The 17,439-nt window shown below is 43.4% G+C and overlaps 2 protein-coding genes and 1 long non-coding RNA gene across 4 annotated transcripts in view; 1 reads left to right on the top strand and 2 right to left on the bottom strand.

Annotated features, from left to right (window-relative positions):
* Positions 1-218, bottom strand: part of ZNRF3 (zinc and ring finger 3) — a 66,762-nt gene extending 66,544 nt beyond the window's left edge. The window contains exon 1 of the mRNA XM_026036749.1: positions 77-218. The gene's annotated coding sequence lies outside the window, so the exon portion shown is untranslated. The remainder of the gene's footprint in view (positions 1-76) is intronic.
* A 9,321-nt stretch (positions 219-9,539) lies between these two features.
* Positions 9,540-13,331, bottom strand: LOC112945163. Its single transcript, XR_003248965.1, has 2 exons — positions 13,286-13,331; positions 9,540-10,244 (listed from the first exon to the last, which is right to left on the bottom strand). It is a non-coding gene; the product is annotated as an uncharacterized LOC112945163 (long non-coding RNA).
* Positions 13,332-13,573: 242 nt separating this feature from the next.
* On the top strand, positions 13,574-16,289 carry XBP1 (X-box binding protein 1). Of its 2 annotated transcripts, none has more exons than XM_026036682.1 (5): positions 13,574-13,800; positions 13,905-14,001; positions 14,077-14,205; positions 14,772-14,935; positions 15,722-16,289. In XM_026036682.1, exons 1-5 carry the CDS (start codon positions 13,601-13,603, stop codon positions 15,906-15,908), a joined length of 777 nt encoding a protein of 258 aa, XP_025892467.1. In that variant the 5' UTR covers positions 13,574-13,600; the 3' UTR covers positions 15,909-16,289. The 2 variants fall into 2 exon arrangements, with proteins under 2 accessions (XP_025892467.1, XP_025892468.1); XM_026036683.1 differs by having other exon boundaries at positions 13,576-13,800; positions 14,859-14,935; positions 15,722-15,968.
* The last annotated feature ends 1,150 nt before the right edge of the window (positions 16,290-17,439 follow it).

Below are 17,439 nucleotides of genomic sequence, written 5' to 3' on the forward strand. Positions count from 1 at the left end.
GGCGGCGTGGGCCGCTTTGTGCCGCCAGGTGCCGGCGCAGCGGAGCCATCTTGGCCGGCGCCGCGGCCGCGCTCACCTGCACGATCTCGCCCTCAGCGCTCAGCGTGGCCCCCGCGCGGGAGAAGCGGCCCTGCAGTCCCGTGGTGTAAGTGGTGTAGTCGCCGCTGGGGCTGGACTCGAAGAGCACCACTTCCACGAACGCCGTCTCCTTGCCCAGCGCCGCACCCGGCGCCGCCGCCAGCGCCAGCCCCAAGAGCAGCAGCAGCGACGACGGCGGCGGCACGGCCGACCCCGCACCGGGCCCGCGGCCCCTCATCATGCGGCGGGGAGCAGCGGCGCCGCGCCACCGCTGCGCATCTCTCCCGAGCGGCTCCAGCTCCGGGGCCGCGCAGCGCCGAGCCTCAGCGCCCCATGGCAGCCACAGCGCCCGCCGCCGCCCGCGCTGCCGTCCCGCGCCGCCCCGCCCCGCCGCGCCGCTCCCCTTTCATGTGCGCCACGTGACGGCGCCGCGGGGTTAGCCCCACCCCCAACTCGCCCCGCCCCTCCTGTTTCATGTACGCCACGTGACGCCGCAGCGGGGTTAGCCCCGCCCCTCGGCGCCCCGCCCCTCCTGTTTCATGTGCGCCACGTGACGGCGCCGCGGGGTTAGCCCCACCTCGTCCCGCCCCTCCTGTTTCATGTACGCCACGTGACGTCGCCGCGGGGTTAGCCCCGCCCCTCGGCGCCCCGCCCCGCGGCTGCCCTTTCATGTGCTCCACGTGATGCCTTCGCTAGTTAACCCCGCCCCACTTCTTTCATGTGCGCCACGTGACGCCGCCGCGGGTTTAGCCCAGCCCCTCGACGCCCCGCCCGTTTCTGGCGGCCCGCGTGAGGCTGGCGCTGTTGGCGGTGCCCGTCGCTGCAGCTCGCGGACAGGGGTCGGTATCCGCGACCATCTGGCTTACAGTAGGTCTACTCTTTCCCTACATCTCCTTGTTCCTATCGAGGGCAAAAGAAAAATTCCTTAATGCGACCCAGGCATTGCGTTTTGGTTAAAAAATACATGAAGGTGATAGGTCAAGACAGCTAATGGGAACACATATTCCGAGCTTCTGCCACAAGGCACGGAACAGCTCCACAACTAAGACTTCAGCGAATCGTGAAGGTGAATTTGCATCTGAATTGCAGTGAACTCCCCCCATTGCAAATGACATGTATTTGGATAATATGAGTTTTGCTATCAACATAATCAACACAGAAAAATGTTAATTTTCATGGGATTTTCTCTTTGTAGAACCAGCTGGACTATTTCATGCTCTGCAGCAAGGGGCAGATCTATGCACAGGTGATGAGATGGTCACTGTGCCCTGTGCACAAGGAGGAAGTCTCCCCACATGCAGCTTGTTCTCCATCTTTCCCCACTAACATCACCATCATAAGCAAACACTGCCAGGACTTTCCAACCTTCTGTCGTCTCCTTTCAGCAGGCCAGACAAAGCAGTGGCAGGCACTTGTGCTGCACGCCCTGCGTTCTTTGAACAGAGCTCTCTAAAACGGGGAAGCAAAGCTGAAGGAGGTCCAGCTCTTGCTCAGTACCTTGCTCCTTCTTGCTTATTTTTGATTTTTTTTTTTGTGGGTTGAGACTTACCAGCTATGCCAAATTCAATGAATAGCTCATGAGGTGATGAGGAGTAAGGAAAGTGGGAGTTTGGGTGCCCAAAAGTCTGTGGTTGTGTGCACGTTTACAGGCATGGACTGAGCAGTGCCCCTGCAGCCCTCTTCACAGAACCAGGAGGAGGTGCTCCCCAGAGAAGAGTCATGGCACTGCACGGGTAGGTGCTGAGCGCGACCTGCCAAACCTGCAGAACTTCACCGCTTCTGGTAAATGCACTTATTTTAAGCAGCTCTTTCTCCCACCGCTGCTTTAATTTCTCTGATGCCTCCTTATTTATGCCAAAGTAGCTGTTTTGTGGAGCTGCGTAGTAAACTGGATCAGGGAGCAGATCCAGGCTAAAAGCAGCAAGCTAAAATACTATATGGAAAAACAGCTCAAGAAGTGGTTGGAAATCTTTGTCCTAAGAGACCAGGACAAGAACTCAATGATACGGAATTCACAGTTTTGGGCCTRGGAAAGCCTGCAAGAATCAGGATTCCTGATTCCTATTTGTGAAACATAAAGACCCCACACCCTCCCCTGCTGGTCAACAGAGACAATGCCAAAGCACTACTGCAAGGATTCAGATTACAGGTGAATGTGTAAGCTTTATTATGTTATGCTTAAATATCCCTTGCTAGGCATCAGTAAACACTACAGGTTGTTTCCTTTAAAAATCATATAAACATCATGGCTTGAGATATTAGCAAGACTGCAAATTTAAACATGAAGAAAACAGGGAGTATCCAAACTGACAATCCCACAGTTACCTTGTCACCTATAAAAGTCTTCTCTTACCGAGGTACATATTCCCCATAGAGCTTTTTGTCATGAGAGAAACGCACTATAGGTGGAAATCAATGAAACATAGTAGGGAAAAAAAAAAAAAAAACCAAAAAAAAACACATATAGATAAGACCTCTGCCTCATTTGTTATGAAAAAAGTATCATTTGTACCTCGGGAATACAGGGAGGGGCTCTCCCAGTTATGTTGAGAATTAAAAATACAGACCCAGCAGAAATACATCTGGAAACTAACAGATGAAAAATACAAGAATGGGGCTATATGTGCTAGGTGGACAGCATCCTAATTCTAAGACAAAATTGCTGAAAATACAATCTAGCTGGCAAGACTATGGGTATCTGCTATCATGGAGGACAGGCCTGGCAGAACCACCTTTGCACTAGCCTTATGCCCCTCCTGCAGAGTGACATGAAGCACTGGATCTTAGATGACTGAATTCCCTCTGCTCAGGCAGAAATACAGGCAGCAGTTTGCAGGGTGGGAATGGAGTGTCTATCATCAAAGCAATCAAATATTATTAGCTGGCTTCCTTTCCATCTGAAAACATACCAACTGAATTATCAATTCAACTATGGCACAATGCTCCAGATTTTTTTTTTCTCTGCATACCAAACTTGAGACCCAAAGTCTGAAATACATAAGTTCCAAGCATTTATAGCTGCAACTGTAGTCATTATTGTAGTGATTTGAACATAATGAAGTGATAATATTATAATGCCAGATGGTCTGAGAAAGTATGTTTCAGGCATCTCACAGAAGGCAGTCAACAATAGTTGGTGCTTTCGACACTAAGATACCTATGTCCTTTTCTTGCTAAGAATGGATATTATAGAGCCATCCCCACCAGCTGCTTTTCAGACAAAACAATTTTAGTGAAATACCCACGTATTACCATGGTGAATGTTACAGAAAAATTCAAAGACAAAATTTTTGTTTTGTCAGTTTTGTACTGACAGCAGAACTGGAATATAGCGCAGGGAGTATGACTCTGCACACCAGGCAAGAGGAAATCAAAATGAGAATTCGCTTGCAGTGGGATCAGCAATTATCACCAGGAACACAGCTTCCCTGCTCTTGCCCTCTCTCTAATTGAAAATTCATTTGGCTTTAAGGCTCTTTTCTGTCTCAACTGTGCAGTCAACCACAAATACATCACACTGGAGAATCTCTTCCAGAGCCTCTTTTAGCCTCATTTCATAATGACATTAAGTACGTGCTATCTGTCCGTCAGCCCTGTAGGCGTTTTTGTGTTTTTAGGGCTTAATAAGTTAGAGAGCTTAGCGAAAGTAGATGATATAGTATAGCATAGGGCATAGAGCTTAGGGCATGGCGCTCGGAAGATCTCGCGATGTCACGGGAGTTAGGAGCGTAATTAATTTATGCAGTTTACTGATAACCCCATGCCATACAAGGCGAAAAGTAGAAATTAGTCTCCCGATTGGGCAGTAGGTGAGTTTCCGCATTCAGCTGGAGTATATAGGCAGACTGAACTGCGCAATAATCGCCATTTTGCCGCATCCCCCATAGTGATAACTGTGCTCCAGGGCCCTGGGGTGAGGACAACCCCAGGTCAGTCCAGCTAGCGAATGAGGCTTGCCGACCCCCGTCGGCAACACAGCCCCTTTCTTCTGAACCTACTAGCTAATTTAAACTAAGCTTAGAGGCAGAACAGAGGTCCCAAGATAGTAGTACAGCCTTGCAAATTTTTGAAAACCAGAAGCTCTGAAGTGGTTGGGTACTGCAGCAGTATCCAAAAAGGACAGGAGGGAAATTGGGACTATGGCAATAGGAAAATATCTCAGAAACCGAGGTGCTTCAGTTCTCCTGGAGAGAGAAYGGTTTATTTGCTGTTAGTTTTACACTTACATAGCAATCCATTCAAACAGTATTCCATGTAATTAATGTGAAGCTTTTCTTAACTATGCTTGTATTTTAAGTAATTATCTCCAGAGCAGCAAGTAAATAAATGTGTATGTGAGTTTAACCATTACAAAAAAAAGTTAAAAATGTGCAAACTCCTTTATTGCTTACATTGCTTATTGCAAACTCCTTGATAACATTAGTGATAAACCCAGGAAACAAGTACTAAGAATTACAGTGTAGAATTAGAGTTATCTGGTATGTCATTTTGCTGTCTACCATGCAGTTTAAGGTAAAATCCAAGCCTCTACCTAAGGAAATGCTTCTTTAATCAAGAGTTTAACCAATATTTTATATTTCATAAAATCAGGATGGTATATTCAATTCTTCTAACCTCTAGAACAACTTGTTTACTGAATTAGTGTGGTATATTCCATATGAAGAGCTATGAATGTACTAGATTTTAGATTTGAATTTATGATCTGAATATATGAATTTCTTGTAAAATTTGAGGTAGTCTTTCCTAACAAGATATAAATATACATGCTATGTATATTAATACAACTTGAACTTCTTAAGTGTTGCAGAACATTTTCATATACATTCAGCCTGGATTCGAAAGGAAATCAGGTTTATGTGTTTTCATTGTCCATATATTCCTTTACACACGTGTCTTTTGAGCAGTTCGCTAAACTGAGCTAAATTTAAAAAGAGAAGTAGAAGAATTAAGAACAAGCTTCCACAGATTACATGAAGACTACTGGAGGAGAAACTTGAACAAGTGCTGCCCGTGGGAGAGGGGATAGTTCGGTGGAGCTCAGCTGTTGCACATTCTGTGAGGCAGCAACAAGACAAGCCGTGTGCTCACACTGCAGCAGATTAGCCACGGCATGTGCTGCTTTTTGCAGGATGGGGATGTTGAAGGAATGTGAAAAGAAAGGAGAGGGCTGAAATGAATAAACTCCATTTGGGTACCTTTTCTCAATGTACTGGGGCAGCTAAAGGTGCAACACTGAACACATGGGCTTTTCAGGCCTGAAACGGCAGGAAGAGCAGTCAAAGGAGTTTGAGATGCAGTGGCTGGAAGCTAATGCTTAATAAACTGAAGCAGAAAATAATGTTCATTTTAAATGTGGCAAGTGATCCCTACTGCAGTTTACCTAGCAAGTATGATGAATTATTTATCCCTTAAAGTATTAATAATAACAAAAAACTATATTTTCATCTATTTCAGCTCAAGCCATGAGATTTAGATTTAAGGATTTTTTTTTTTTAATTGAACTGTATGCATCTCTATTACAAGAAACTCCATGTGAGGAGGAACTTCTTTACAGTGAGGGTGACAGAGCACTGGAACAGGCTGCCCAGGGAGGTTGTGGAATCTCCTTCTCTGGAGGTCTTCAAAACCTGCCTGGATGCCACCCTGTGCCATGTGCTCTGGGTGTCCCTGCTTGAGCAGGAAGGTTGGACTAGATGATCTCTAGAGGTGCCTTCCAACCTTAACCATTCTGTGATTCTGTGAAACTCGGATTAGATGGCCAGAGAAAATTCCTTCCAGCCTTATTTTGCGAGCAAAAGCATTGCCCCACTAACTTTTAATTACCTCATCATTTCTATTAACCTTTTATTCTKATATTTGATGCATCTCTCTGCTAAATAAACACAAGCCACCATCTGTTGATACAGCTACTTTCAGCTACTTTTAATCAACCCAACTAAAGGCGCATTAAAAGAAGTGATGTGCCTCAGCTCTATTTTCCATAAATGTGATTGCCATATTACTGTGAAAAAAGAAGAATGTAAGCACTGAAAAAAAGGTCTGCAATCTCATACAGAACAGCACAGGAAAATAAAACTTTTAACTTACATTCTCACACATTATGATCACAGTGGCCAGAAAATGGCCAGAAAGTCTAAAATATTAAATATTTTATGCAGCATTTATTAATGCTTTGCAGCCTATTAAAATAGTTCTAAATCACATAATTGTGAGCTGCTCTGAGGTTYAGAGTCCAAGCACTAGCAATCCCACGTCCCTGTAGATGGGCAGGAATACTGTCCAGGGGATCCAGGCTGCATACCTTAGCACTCCTGAAATGGGGCTGGATCTTGCTCATTGCTCTTTTCACTTACCACAGTATACAGGGGCTTCCATTAACTGGGGCATATCGCTCTGCGTCCAGATGACCCGAACGTTACAGTGCAGTGTTTGACAAAGTCAAAGAAGGAGACTCAGGCCTGGAAAGAACTTGGGTCAATAATTCCCAACTTGTCTAATTACAGATGCTGTATTCAATCCTGTTCCTAAACTGATCAAAGTCTCCCTTAAAATGGGCAGTCTCCACTACTGTGGAGAAAGTAGTTAGAAACTTGTAAGTGCCACGTTACACCTATCAGTAATCCATTTAATGCATTTGATTTAGACTAACAGAGTTCTTTAAGATAAAGAATGGTCTTCTTCCCCAGTAAGGAACAAAATCTTGCCCTTCTGGGTCTTCTTCCCCAGTAAAGAACAGTATCTTGCCTGGTGCTGCGTTTGCAGGAAGCGAGAAGCCGTGTGCGCGGCACCGCAGCAGCCAGCAGGGGACCTCGCAGTCTCGGGAAGGCAGAGGAGCTCCTCAGCCCGGTGGCAAAACATGTCACAGTAAAACACATCTCCAGAAAGTGTAGTTCGAATAAAATTTACCTTTCRTTTTCATGCACTCAAATTTTACTATTGCAATTATGAACAGAATGACAACTCACAATGTTTATATATATACATATATATGAAAAACTTGCTTTCATTGCTATCATCAATTATTCTAGATTAAAAACTAAAGTAACAAACTGCTCTAGTAAGCTCACTGAAATGCCCCTCAAAATAAAAATAAATACCGAAGTCACAAAACCAGTGGAGATTTGTATTATGAAACAGTATCATCCAACTGTGTGTTTGTACTTTGCTATTTAAAGTTAAAAACTGTAAACACAATTTACTCAAATGATTTTGAACCAGCTGAAACTAACCTAACCAACAGACTAACCATGACAACTTCATATATAAAAATATTTTTTAAACAAATGTTCTGTTAATGTTTTAAAAGTCAAGGTTTCCAGTGTCTGGAACAATGTGCAGTCATTTAAATGTGTGTGAAGGGATAACATTCTAATGTGGGAGCTCTTTGATATCTCTGTACTGTYTACAGAAGGGAAAATACAGAATCAGGCCTGCAAAACTAGCGTGTGATAAACTATCCTAAAAATAACCTCACGTAAACTGGATCCTTTTCTTCTGGCAACCTATCAACCAATATAATGTGGAAGTTTACATGACAGTTGCAACACAGTACAGGTGAGCATGGTGCCTCCACCAAGCATAAGGATACAGCAGATCATGTTGCCAAAAAAAAGAATATTAAGGAATAAGCTTAAGAAATTGTTGCTACCTTATCTGTCATCTAAAATCTCCGCAAGGACAGACAGGAACAAACAGTATGAGGAATTGGAGTCAAATTTTCTAAAATTGTTTTTGGAAACAACATCCATTCATTCTGCAATTAGTACCCTTCGATAGATCGATATAAATACCTTTCACTGGGCTTGTACTCACCTGAGAAGGCTTTTCATTGTCACTACTCACTTCTAGCTACAATAAAATTAAATCCTCAAATTAATTGTATCAGTGTTCACTATGCCATGCTATCAGTTTGTTCTCTCATAATACTGAAGCATCTAAAATAAATAATACCTTGCATATTTCTGGAAATTACATTCAAATACAACCTTGATGTCGACTGATGAGCACTAGGGTATCAGGAACAGTTTTGCTAAATTTTCTATGCTTTAAGGAAAAAAAAGCAAACAAGGACAGTCTATTTGCATTTGGGTCAATGTTCTGTAAGTTCTCATTCTATTAGACTCTATAGATTTCCAAAGATTTAATTTCATTCTAGTCATTTCACCATTTCTGACTACCAAAAAAAAAAAAAAAAAAAAAAAAAAAAAAAAAAAAAAAAAAAAGGCAACTAAAATGAAAGAATTACTACATCAAAAGCTGATTAATTCACAAAAAGTACAAAAAGTGAGTTAAGCAACTATTTCTTCTATTTCATCTTATCTATTATGATAAAGACTTATCTGAGTTATGAGCTCTGACAGGGACTTCAATTAATGATCTTAAAGCAGCCCACTTTCAACACAGAAGGAATGGCATATAATTTATTTAATTAGTACACAAAGGGCTTAAGTCCCCTAATATGTTAATATCATAATAAATAAATACAATTAAGATCAAGTGCAGCTAAGGGAAAATAAAAAACCTTTCAGATTTGTTCCTCTGTGAACATAGACTATTATCCTATTATCTTGAATCCACAGATTGTTCAGCAAAGCAAAAATGAGTAAGGAAAGAGACAGATGATTCTGGCAATAGCCTTCACATATTGGGTCAATCTGAAATTGGTTGAGATAGAACATTGCCATTTCCTAGTAACTTTCTCCAAGCTGGCTGCAGGAATCTGTGGGAAAATATATATAAATAAAAAGGAACTGTTTTAAAATTACATAATAAGAAAGATGCCAATACTTTCAGAGCCTCTGAACCTGTAAGAGAATTCCAAAGCCTATGGGGAGCTGCTAAAAAGTATGAGTTAGTTATTTTAAAAAGCTGGCACTATTCCAAAGAAGAGCTGGCTTTTGCCAGTAGGAAGTAGTCATCAAGCTTTCCTAAGCACAGTTGTTTACCTCCCACAGTATTTTGCAAGAAGAGTTTCCAACTCTGGAACAGGATGTGCAAACAGGAAAACTTACTGGAACATGAGCTTTTAGGCATGTGAGATTTCAACAATTGATTATTTTCCTTACAGAGGTGGCTCAACATATTAAATATTTGCAGAAAATCAGAACAGGCTGACAGTGCGCTGCAATCACTCAACAGCAAGTTCAGTTTCTCCAGTATTACCCAAGTGCATTCTGTAACATCATCCCAAAGCAGGTGAAATTTCCCTGCCCAAAGATGTACTCAGAGCATGATTTTAACCAAGTGCAGATGACTGCTCGTAGGTAGCCCCATCACCTTTTTCTTGTGACTATCAGCAACAAGGTATCTCTAGGCATCATTATGCAGAGGTAGACAGAATACCTCTCCTGGAACACCGCACCTAAAAGCAGAACTCATGACACACAACTCCATCCTCTAGGGTTGCCAACTTTAATCACATTTGAAAGCGATAAAACATGGATTTTTCAGAACATCTCTCAGATGCACATTTTCCCTTCACTTCTATCAGGAGAACTTTGCACTAGGCCTGTGGACCAAGCTAGATATAAAGCAGCCAAAGAGCTAACGTAGGACTAGAGCACGAAAAGAAATTCTTCAGTCACTCAGGTCACACTCAGATACCAGAAACACCATCAGACAGACCTTTTAAACGGAAAGGGAATCCATTCAATGAAGTAAAATCAAGGACAGAGGAGCAGTGGAGGAACAGGATGGGTTCAGCACTACGCAAGCTAGTTGGAGACAGAAGACAGAACAACAAAGAAGGGCTACAGAGCAAGTGAAACTCTTAACAACCACAATTTCTCCCACATTGGTGGAATTTCTTCATATATCAGATGCCTGGGGAACCTATCAGTCAGTTTCCCTAACCTGAGCCTAGACTCCCGGACAGCTGGTCCACTGCTGTTTGATTCCCAGGTGCAGCAGACATAACACAAATCCCGCCAAAGGAATCCAGTCACTATGTACACAGATCTGTTTAAATGTCAAATATTTGCAGAATTTTCCAGTAAYGTTTCGGATCACAAAGTAGCACAGACATCTTGTTTGAGTTATATTTTGTCATGCATTTTTACAGAAGTAGCAGCACACAGTTGCAGGGAAGCATGCCTTTTCATTTGCTGGGCTGTGAATAGTTTACCTTCTTTTTAGTTCCTGTGAGTAGTGTACTCCACTCCTTGAATCTGCAAAAGAAATTCAGTTATAAGTCTGCCAGCACAAACCCCATCAAGAAATCTTTATCTCAAAATACTGTAATTTCCTTGTCTTTGGCTTTGTCTTCACAAACAGCATTGTGTCTAGGGTAGGCGGAGGCATCCTTGAGCAGAACAGGGGTTAGCAAGGATTAACAGTTCTATAAAGAAACCTCTGCTAGTTAATAAACATACCAATTTTATGTGGAAAAAAAATACTGATTTGACAAAAATTGCAATTGTCACAAAATTACACACATGACAAGAATATCCCATATAAGTTGTAATGACGCTTCTGAACTACTTATATAGGTTCTAAAATTTGTTCTAAAAATTACTCTAACTACTCCAAAAAGAGACTATGTATAATTAGGTTACCATAAATCTGCTGCCTTGTATGCCCTAACAAAAAAATCTCTTACAAAATTTTAGAAAGCATAAGGCAGATGATTTTGCTGCCAAAGTATCTGTGACGCAACAAGGTTAGTTCGAATATCTTACTGCAAGGTCCTGGTTAGTTTCCACCTGAAGACTGAGAGAACCAGAATATTCAGAGACAACATTTTAAAATGAGTAAAATAAATACAAGATTATTGAAAATATTACAGATTTGGTATAATCTCATTTTAGGCTACAACACAACCCCCTTTCTCATTTCATGAGTTACTGAGACAAACCTGGGAATACTCCAGCTGTTGTTACCTGAAGCCCTAAGTCATTTTACAAGTTCTAGGTTTCAGATGCACATGGGACAAACAATCTGTTTCTCAAGCTATGCCCTTGATTCTCCTCTCGTTATTTTTTTTTTCTTTATACCTTCTTATTCCACCTTTTCTCCTTTGTCTATTCCCCTCTTTTTCATGTTGTTAATATTCAAGTATTTCTCCTTATCTGACATTACACAATGACAAAGTCTCTCCACCTTCGCTAAATAAAGCTATTTCCTTTTGTGGGTTGGCCATCTAGAACATACCGGGGGTGGGAGGGGAGGAAAAAAATGTATTTCAGCAGGATCAAAAATGTTCTGTTGGGCACATCGTCTCTGTTTAGACCACCAAYAATATCCTTGTCAGCATATCTGCAAGGCTGAAGTTTTGCAAGGCTGAAGTTCTTTAAGCTCTTTTGAATAATTTGAGCATATTGCTCACAGGCTTGAATCCAAATGAGTGGGGAAAAATAAGGAATAAATAAATATGTAAAGGAAGGAATGCACGAACTGCACGTTTTTCCAAAAGTGATACAATTGAACTCAAAACCCTGCAAAGCTTTGTGAAAGGATGTTTTAGCCCAAGAGCAACCTTATCATGCTTTAGTTTTCTGCAAATTTCATCCAGTGACTTAAAGGCATATTTAATCAAAGACTATGCAGTCTAGTGATAGTAACATATTTTTAAGTCTGAATACATTCTCACTCTCTGTAATTGCATCACAGCTAGCCTTAGTAATATTGCTACAAATATTCAGTAAGACTAGAGCACAGGGTCTCATATCTTTTTTTGCCAGCTATCAGCAACTAACACTAAGCTGTGCTTATGCTTACCATTATTATATTCACTAAGAATGAACATAATTTGTGCTTATGTCTACCATTATTATATTCACTAAGAATGAACATAATTAGTGTCAATAGCACATCTGTGCCTGGTACTGATATGCTGAAGTGTTGTGCATACCATTACTATTGTATATGTCTCTGCAAGAGCTGGGGCAGCCTGATGGCTGTAATAGCTCAAAACGCTTGTTTTAAAAAAAGAGCTACCTCAATATTTGATATGTTTAAAATCAGAAAAAAAAAAGGGGGATATTAATACTGATCTGCATTTTGTTAAAAAAAAAACATTACATTTGGTAATTGAATTATAATTATAGAAATATGAAGAAATAGCAATAATAATCAGACAGGGACATACAAAGGAGAAGCATATAGCTTTTCATGACTGGTACCCGAGAGGGCTTGCAGGACCAGAACAAGCAACTTCTTTGCATTCAGGGAAAAAAAAAGCCCTATCAAAAGTTGTCATATTTTTTTCACAAAAGTATCAAATTAGAAAGGGGAACTTTCAACCCTTAGTGAAATGTCATGCTGCAGTGACTAAGAAGTAAAAAAAAACCTTACAAGTGCTGCATTTGTTCTCCATATCATGAAAATCTGGTAGTAACACCAAACAAGCACACCAATGCATTTGAACTCGTAAAGTTCAAAGCTAATATCTTTCCTTTCCTGATTAACATTTTAACTATTTTTAATTCACTGTGCAAATGGACTTCCAAGATAAAGTTGACATTTAAAAATGAACTCAGTGGCCAGGTGGTTCTATATTACTGCTTGCATCTTGCTCAACAGCTACATTTCAATGGGCTAGGTATTGCATGGGCTTTTATCTGAGTCTTTCCTTGCCGGGGCTCAAGATATCTCAGACTTGACATGAGTCATTTAGCCTCTGATATGTCAATGTCCTTCATTAGACATTCTTGAAGGTGTATTTTCCACTTACCAGACAGTAAAGACCTGCATGGCTACTGCTGAGAAACATGTTGAAGCCAAATACATTRCCTGAAAATTTTTCTGTGGTCTGCAGCAGTCATGCTTGCCCATCACCAACCTCTTTTCAGCTCCCAGCTTTGCCCCTGACTGCCACAACAGTCATGGCAAGACCTTGCCCCATGCCATCCTGTGCTCTATTCCTGGTGTCATTCACCTTCTGGGAGCGCTGTTTTGGAGACTCCACACTACAGAGATACCAACACACAGCTTGACTAGCATCCAGCTTTCATCGTGCCTGCTCTCTACTCCCCAACAATACTGCACTGTGGTGAGCCCCATGCAGGCCTGGGCTGCAGCTGGGGGCCCACGAGCTGTATGCTACGAGGTCACACCTCCACTCAGGCCAGGCCAGGCCACCAAAACCCTGTGCCCTCTCTCGGGCTGGGCCAGGCCGAGCTGTGAAAACTCCACGCTCCCACTCCAGCTAAGTCGGAACGGGCCAGAAAGGCCGCGTATTCCCCTCGACTAGGGCCAGGTCGAGCCGTACCAGGCTAAGCAAGGCCATGAGAGCTCCACGCTGCCCCCTCGGGCCGGGCCGGGCCCACCGGCCGCGCCACGTAGTCACACACCGCCACAACAGCAACAGCCCCAGCCCYCTCCAGCTGATGCAATTTCCTCCCGCTCCACCCGCCCACTTTCAGCCCTGGCCAATCAGAGACCAGATTGGCCTTACCGTCATGCCGCGACGCCCAATGGGGAAGAGCCACGATGGTAGAAAGCGGGAGGGACGGGAGGTGCCTAGAGCCTGTGGGCCGCTTCGCTGGGTGGTCGCGTCGCCCTGTCTCGTCCGCGCTGCCTCGCCATGGTCGCGCTGCCCGGCGCCGCGGCCCCGCGGCTACTGCTCCTGCCTGGCCAGGCGCCCGAGCCTGCGGGTCCCGCGCCCGGCCATTCGCTCTCTGTTGYGCTCCCGGCAGGGGCGGCCTCGGGCGCGGAGGCGACGCAGCCGGCGCGCAAGCGGCAGCGCCTCACCCATCTGAGTCCGGAGGAGAAGGCGCTGCGAAGGTGAACGCGGGGTACTGGTGGTGCGGGCGGGACGGGGCCGGTGGGAGCCGCGGACGGGAGGGGGTAGGTGGGACGGGGCCTGATGACAGCGGCGGCGTCCGCAGGAAGCTGAAGAACCGCGTGGCGGCCCAGAGCGCGCGCGACAGGAAGAAGGCGCGGATGTCGGAGCTGGAGCAGCAGGTGCTGGAGCTTGAGGAGGAGGTGAGTATGGCCCGGCGGGGAGAGGCAGCGGGTGCCTTGGCCCCCCGTGATACCACTATGCTTGGATCTCTGCAGAATCAGAAGCTGCTGCTGGAAAATCAGCTCCTGCGGGAGAAGATGTGCGGTCTTTCCCTGGAGAACCAGGAGCTTCGCTGCCGCCTGGGCTTGGATGCGCTGAAGGCAGAGAGCCAGAGCAAGCCCCAGGTGAGCTCCAGTGTCCTAGCAGGCCTTGGCAAGGCTTTGGCGCTCTGCAAGGAGTGCAGTATGGGCTGAGGCAGCACAAAATCCCCTGGGGCCACAGGTGCCCATGAGGGCATGTCCTGAGTGAGGTTTCTCTATTCAGAAAGGTGCTTGCTCCCCTTCAGGTAAAGGCTTTTTTGCTGGCTACATGGGAGCACGCAYGTCAAAGGCAGCTCCTGACAGCATGGCAGTTTTACGTGGCACAGCTCTAGCTAGCCACCTAAGTAGCCTACTCTTCTTGAAGTAAAGAAATGACTATTTTGATTTTATCCCCTAGTGAAGAAGAGATGGTGGGAGGTCAGGCTGTCACTGATGAGCAGTATAAAATTTGTACTTGCAAATCCTTAAGGGAATGCAAAGAGGTTTGAGCTAGTTTTTTGAATGGTTTTGTTTCCTCTGCCATGAATTCCTGCCAGAGCAAGTAGAGATTTTAGTGTTGGAAGTCTTTGCAGTGACAGTGTGATATTTAAGAGGCTGTGCTGCAAGTTGGAGTATCTGTAGGGACTGACTGGGCATCTTGTTTTGGACAGGTGTTGAAGGAATCTCAGGTGGATGAGATCAAGTTGGTGACCGGGTCCGCTGAGTCCGCAGCACTCAGACTACGTGTTCCTCTGCAGCAGGTACAGGCCCAGCAGTCACCAGTTCTGACAGCTTCCACATGGATTCTGATGGCAATGATTCTTCAGACTCTGAGGTGAGCATCTGCACTGTCTGAAATGTCTGTGAACTTTAGAACCATTTTGGATTTATAAGTAGCAGAAATCTTGTTTTAACACTGATTGTGTTCATGGCTAATAGTATCTCCACTCTGTTTCCCCCCTGCCCCTTTTCCTGCTGTGTGTGTGGTCTAAGACAGCCAGATGTAAATCTTAGTGAGTGGGTAAGTTCATGCAGGTTTAGCTCCTGTTTCCATGAAGTCTTAGAAATATTCCTAGCTTTTGCAGGAGAGAAAAAGACAAATGTGAAAACATGCTGTATCTTTATTGTTACTATAGATTGATACAGATGTAGAGAGGCTTTGCAAAGCTGTTAGTATTTAGTGTCCCATGTTATTGATGTTCAGGAAACTTAGGACAGGCTGTTTAATACTTGGATTGGTTTGATCTATAGCAAACCTCTGGTCATGGGCAAATCTGCCTAAGACAATTGCTGCCACTTGCTCTGTGGAGCTACTAAGTGAGTGTGGTGTTTGTACGTGATAAGTCCAAGATCTCAAGGAACAAATAAAGGTTTTGAACATCAAATCCAACACAACCTCTGTGAGGATGTCCAGTGCCACTGCTAAAGTTAATAGACTAAGAAATTCTGAAAGATATGTAATTACTACAAGTGTGTTTTGGTAGCCATATTTTTGGTGAATTTGTTTTCTGCTTTTTATTATATACCTTAACTTCCAGGTAAGTGAGTTTAGGTGCCAAAACGAGATATTTTCTGGTAACAGTAGGAAGCTGTTTTTCTAAATCAGTATTTCATTCTCCAGTCTGATCTCCTGTTGGGCTTTCTGGATGGTTTGGACCCAGAGATGTTTCTCAAATATGCTGATTCAGAGTCTACATGCCTGGAAAAGCTGGAGGAAGATATCTGCAGAGAAACAAATTCCGTACCAACCTCCCCTTCTCCATCTTTGGGGTCCCCATCAGCTAAGTTGGAGGCCATTAATGAACTGATAAGGTTTGATCATGTATACACAAAGCCCCTAATATTAGAGATTCCTGTTAAAATGGAGATTCCTGTTAAAATAGACAATCAAGCTAATATGCTAGTGAAAATAGAGGAAGTATCTCTCTCCCAATCTGAAGATAAAGCTATTCCTGAGACCTCTGTGTCTGTGAAGGAGGAACCTGTAGACGGCTTCATGCCTGAACTGGGCATCTGTCATCTGTTTTCCTCCCATCCCAGCCTTGCAGCCTCAAGTTACCTGTTGGATGCCTGTAGTGACTCTGGATATGAAGGATCCCCATCACCCTTCAGTGACATGTCCTCTCCACTTGACAGTGACCGTACTTGGGAGGATAGTTTTGCAAATGAACTCTTTCCTCAATTGATCAGTGTCTAATTTGGTAGTGTGGACTATCCTTGGGTGACTGTCCTGGTGGGATAGCAGAGTATGCCCTTCCTGAAGGGAGGAAGTAGGGGGGAAAAATACAGTTTCTTGAGAAGTGCTCCTTTCTCCCCTGAATGCTAGTAGTGATGGCCAGTGCTTTTTTTTTCCTTTTCCCCGGGGTGAAAAGTAAATTCTTTCCTGCTTTGCCCCAAAGATGACATGAATGTTGACTTCTGAGGAAGGATTTTTTTCAAATTACCAGTTCTGGAGGAACCTGAAAAATTGAATATTTTTATTATTAAAAGTGAGAGTTCTAATATCAGTCTTTGGGATATTTGTGTAGACAGCTGGAATATAAGTAGTCTGTGTATCTTACAGATGTATTATGTAAATGCTTGTTTTCCATTCTTTATGTAGAATTGCTTTTTCTGTTTTAATATTTAAGTGTATTTGTGCAATTAAAGTGCAATGCAGCTCCGTTTTTGTCATGGGTAGGGGAGAATGGGGCTTGTAGGGTTGGAAATGATCTGTACAACTTAACTTGAGATTTGCATCTTTCAAGGGTTGGTCCTTATACAATATACAAGGTTGGTCCTTGATGCCTCAATCCAGCAATATTTGCATGCTGTGTGTCTGTAACTACATGTTTTAGAATTTTTTGCTATGTCTTACTATCACTCACTTGAYGTTGCAGGCTCTCTTCAAGGTACGATGGAGTTGTATGAATACCAAGCTGCAATATTAAAATTATTAAAATATCTTTTCAGAATAAGGATTGGAGGAGACAGGAGCTTGGGATGTCTGAATAAAACTACTGTGACAGCTTTGTGGTAGCAATTAATGTCACTTCCAGAGCACTGCAGAACAGTGACTACAGGTTAATGCATTTTTAGTGTTCCTCAAGCAGAGGGAGATATTTACCTTTATGGAGTGAAAAATTGTGGATTCTATTTCTTTAGCAGGTGCTGGGGCATAAAATTAGTTTTTGCAGGGCTAATTTAAAATATCTCGGTATGACTAAAAGCAATTTCATTGCCCTCATCCACTTGCAAGCATTTAGTRCAGTGCTGTTGTATTGGAGTGACTGGTGGAGGAAACTGAAATTCTATGTATGGTATGAGAGCTGGTCCAGTTGCTTATATAAGCCTGGTGTG

The sequence above is a fragment of the Nothoprocta perdicaria genome, unplaced genomic scaffold (assembly GCF_003342845.1).
Source record: "Nothoprocta perdicaria isolate Ctin4 unplaced genomic scaffold, notPer1 scaffold_185, whole genome shotgun sequence".
NCBI classification, from domain to species: Eukaryota; Metazoa; Chordata; class Aves; order Tinamiformes; family Tinamidae; genus Nothoprocta; species Nothoprocta perdicaria.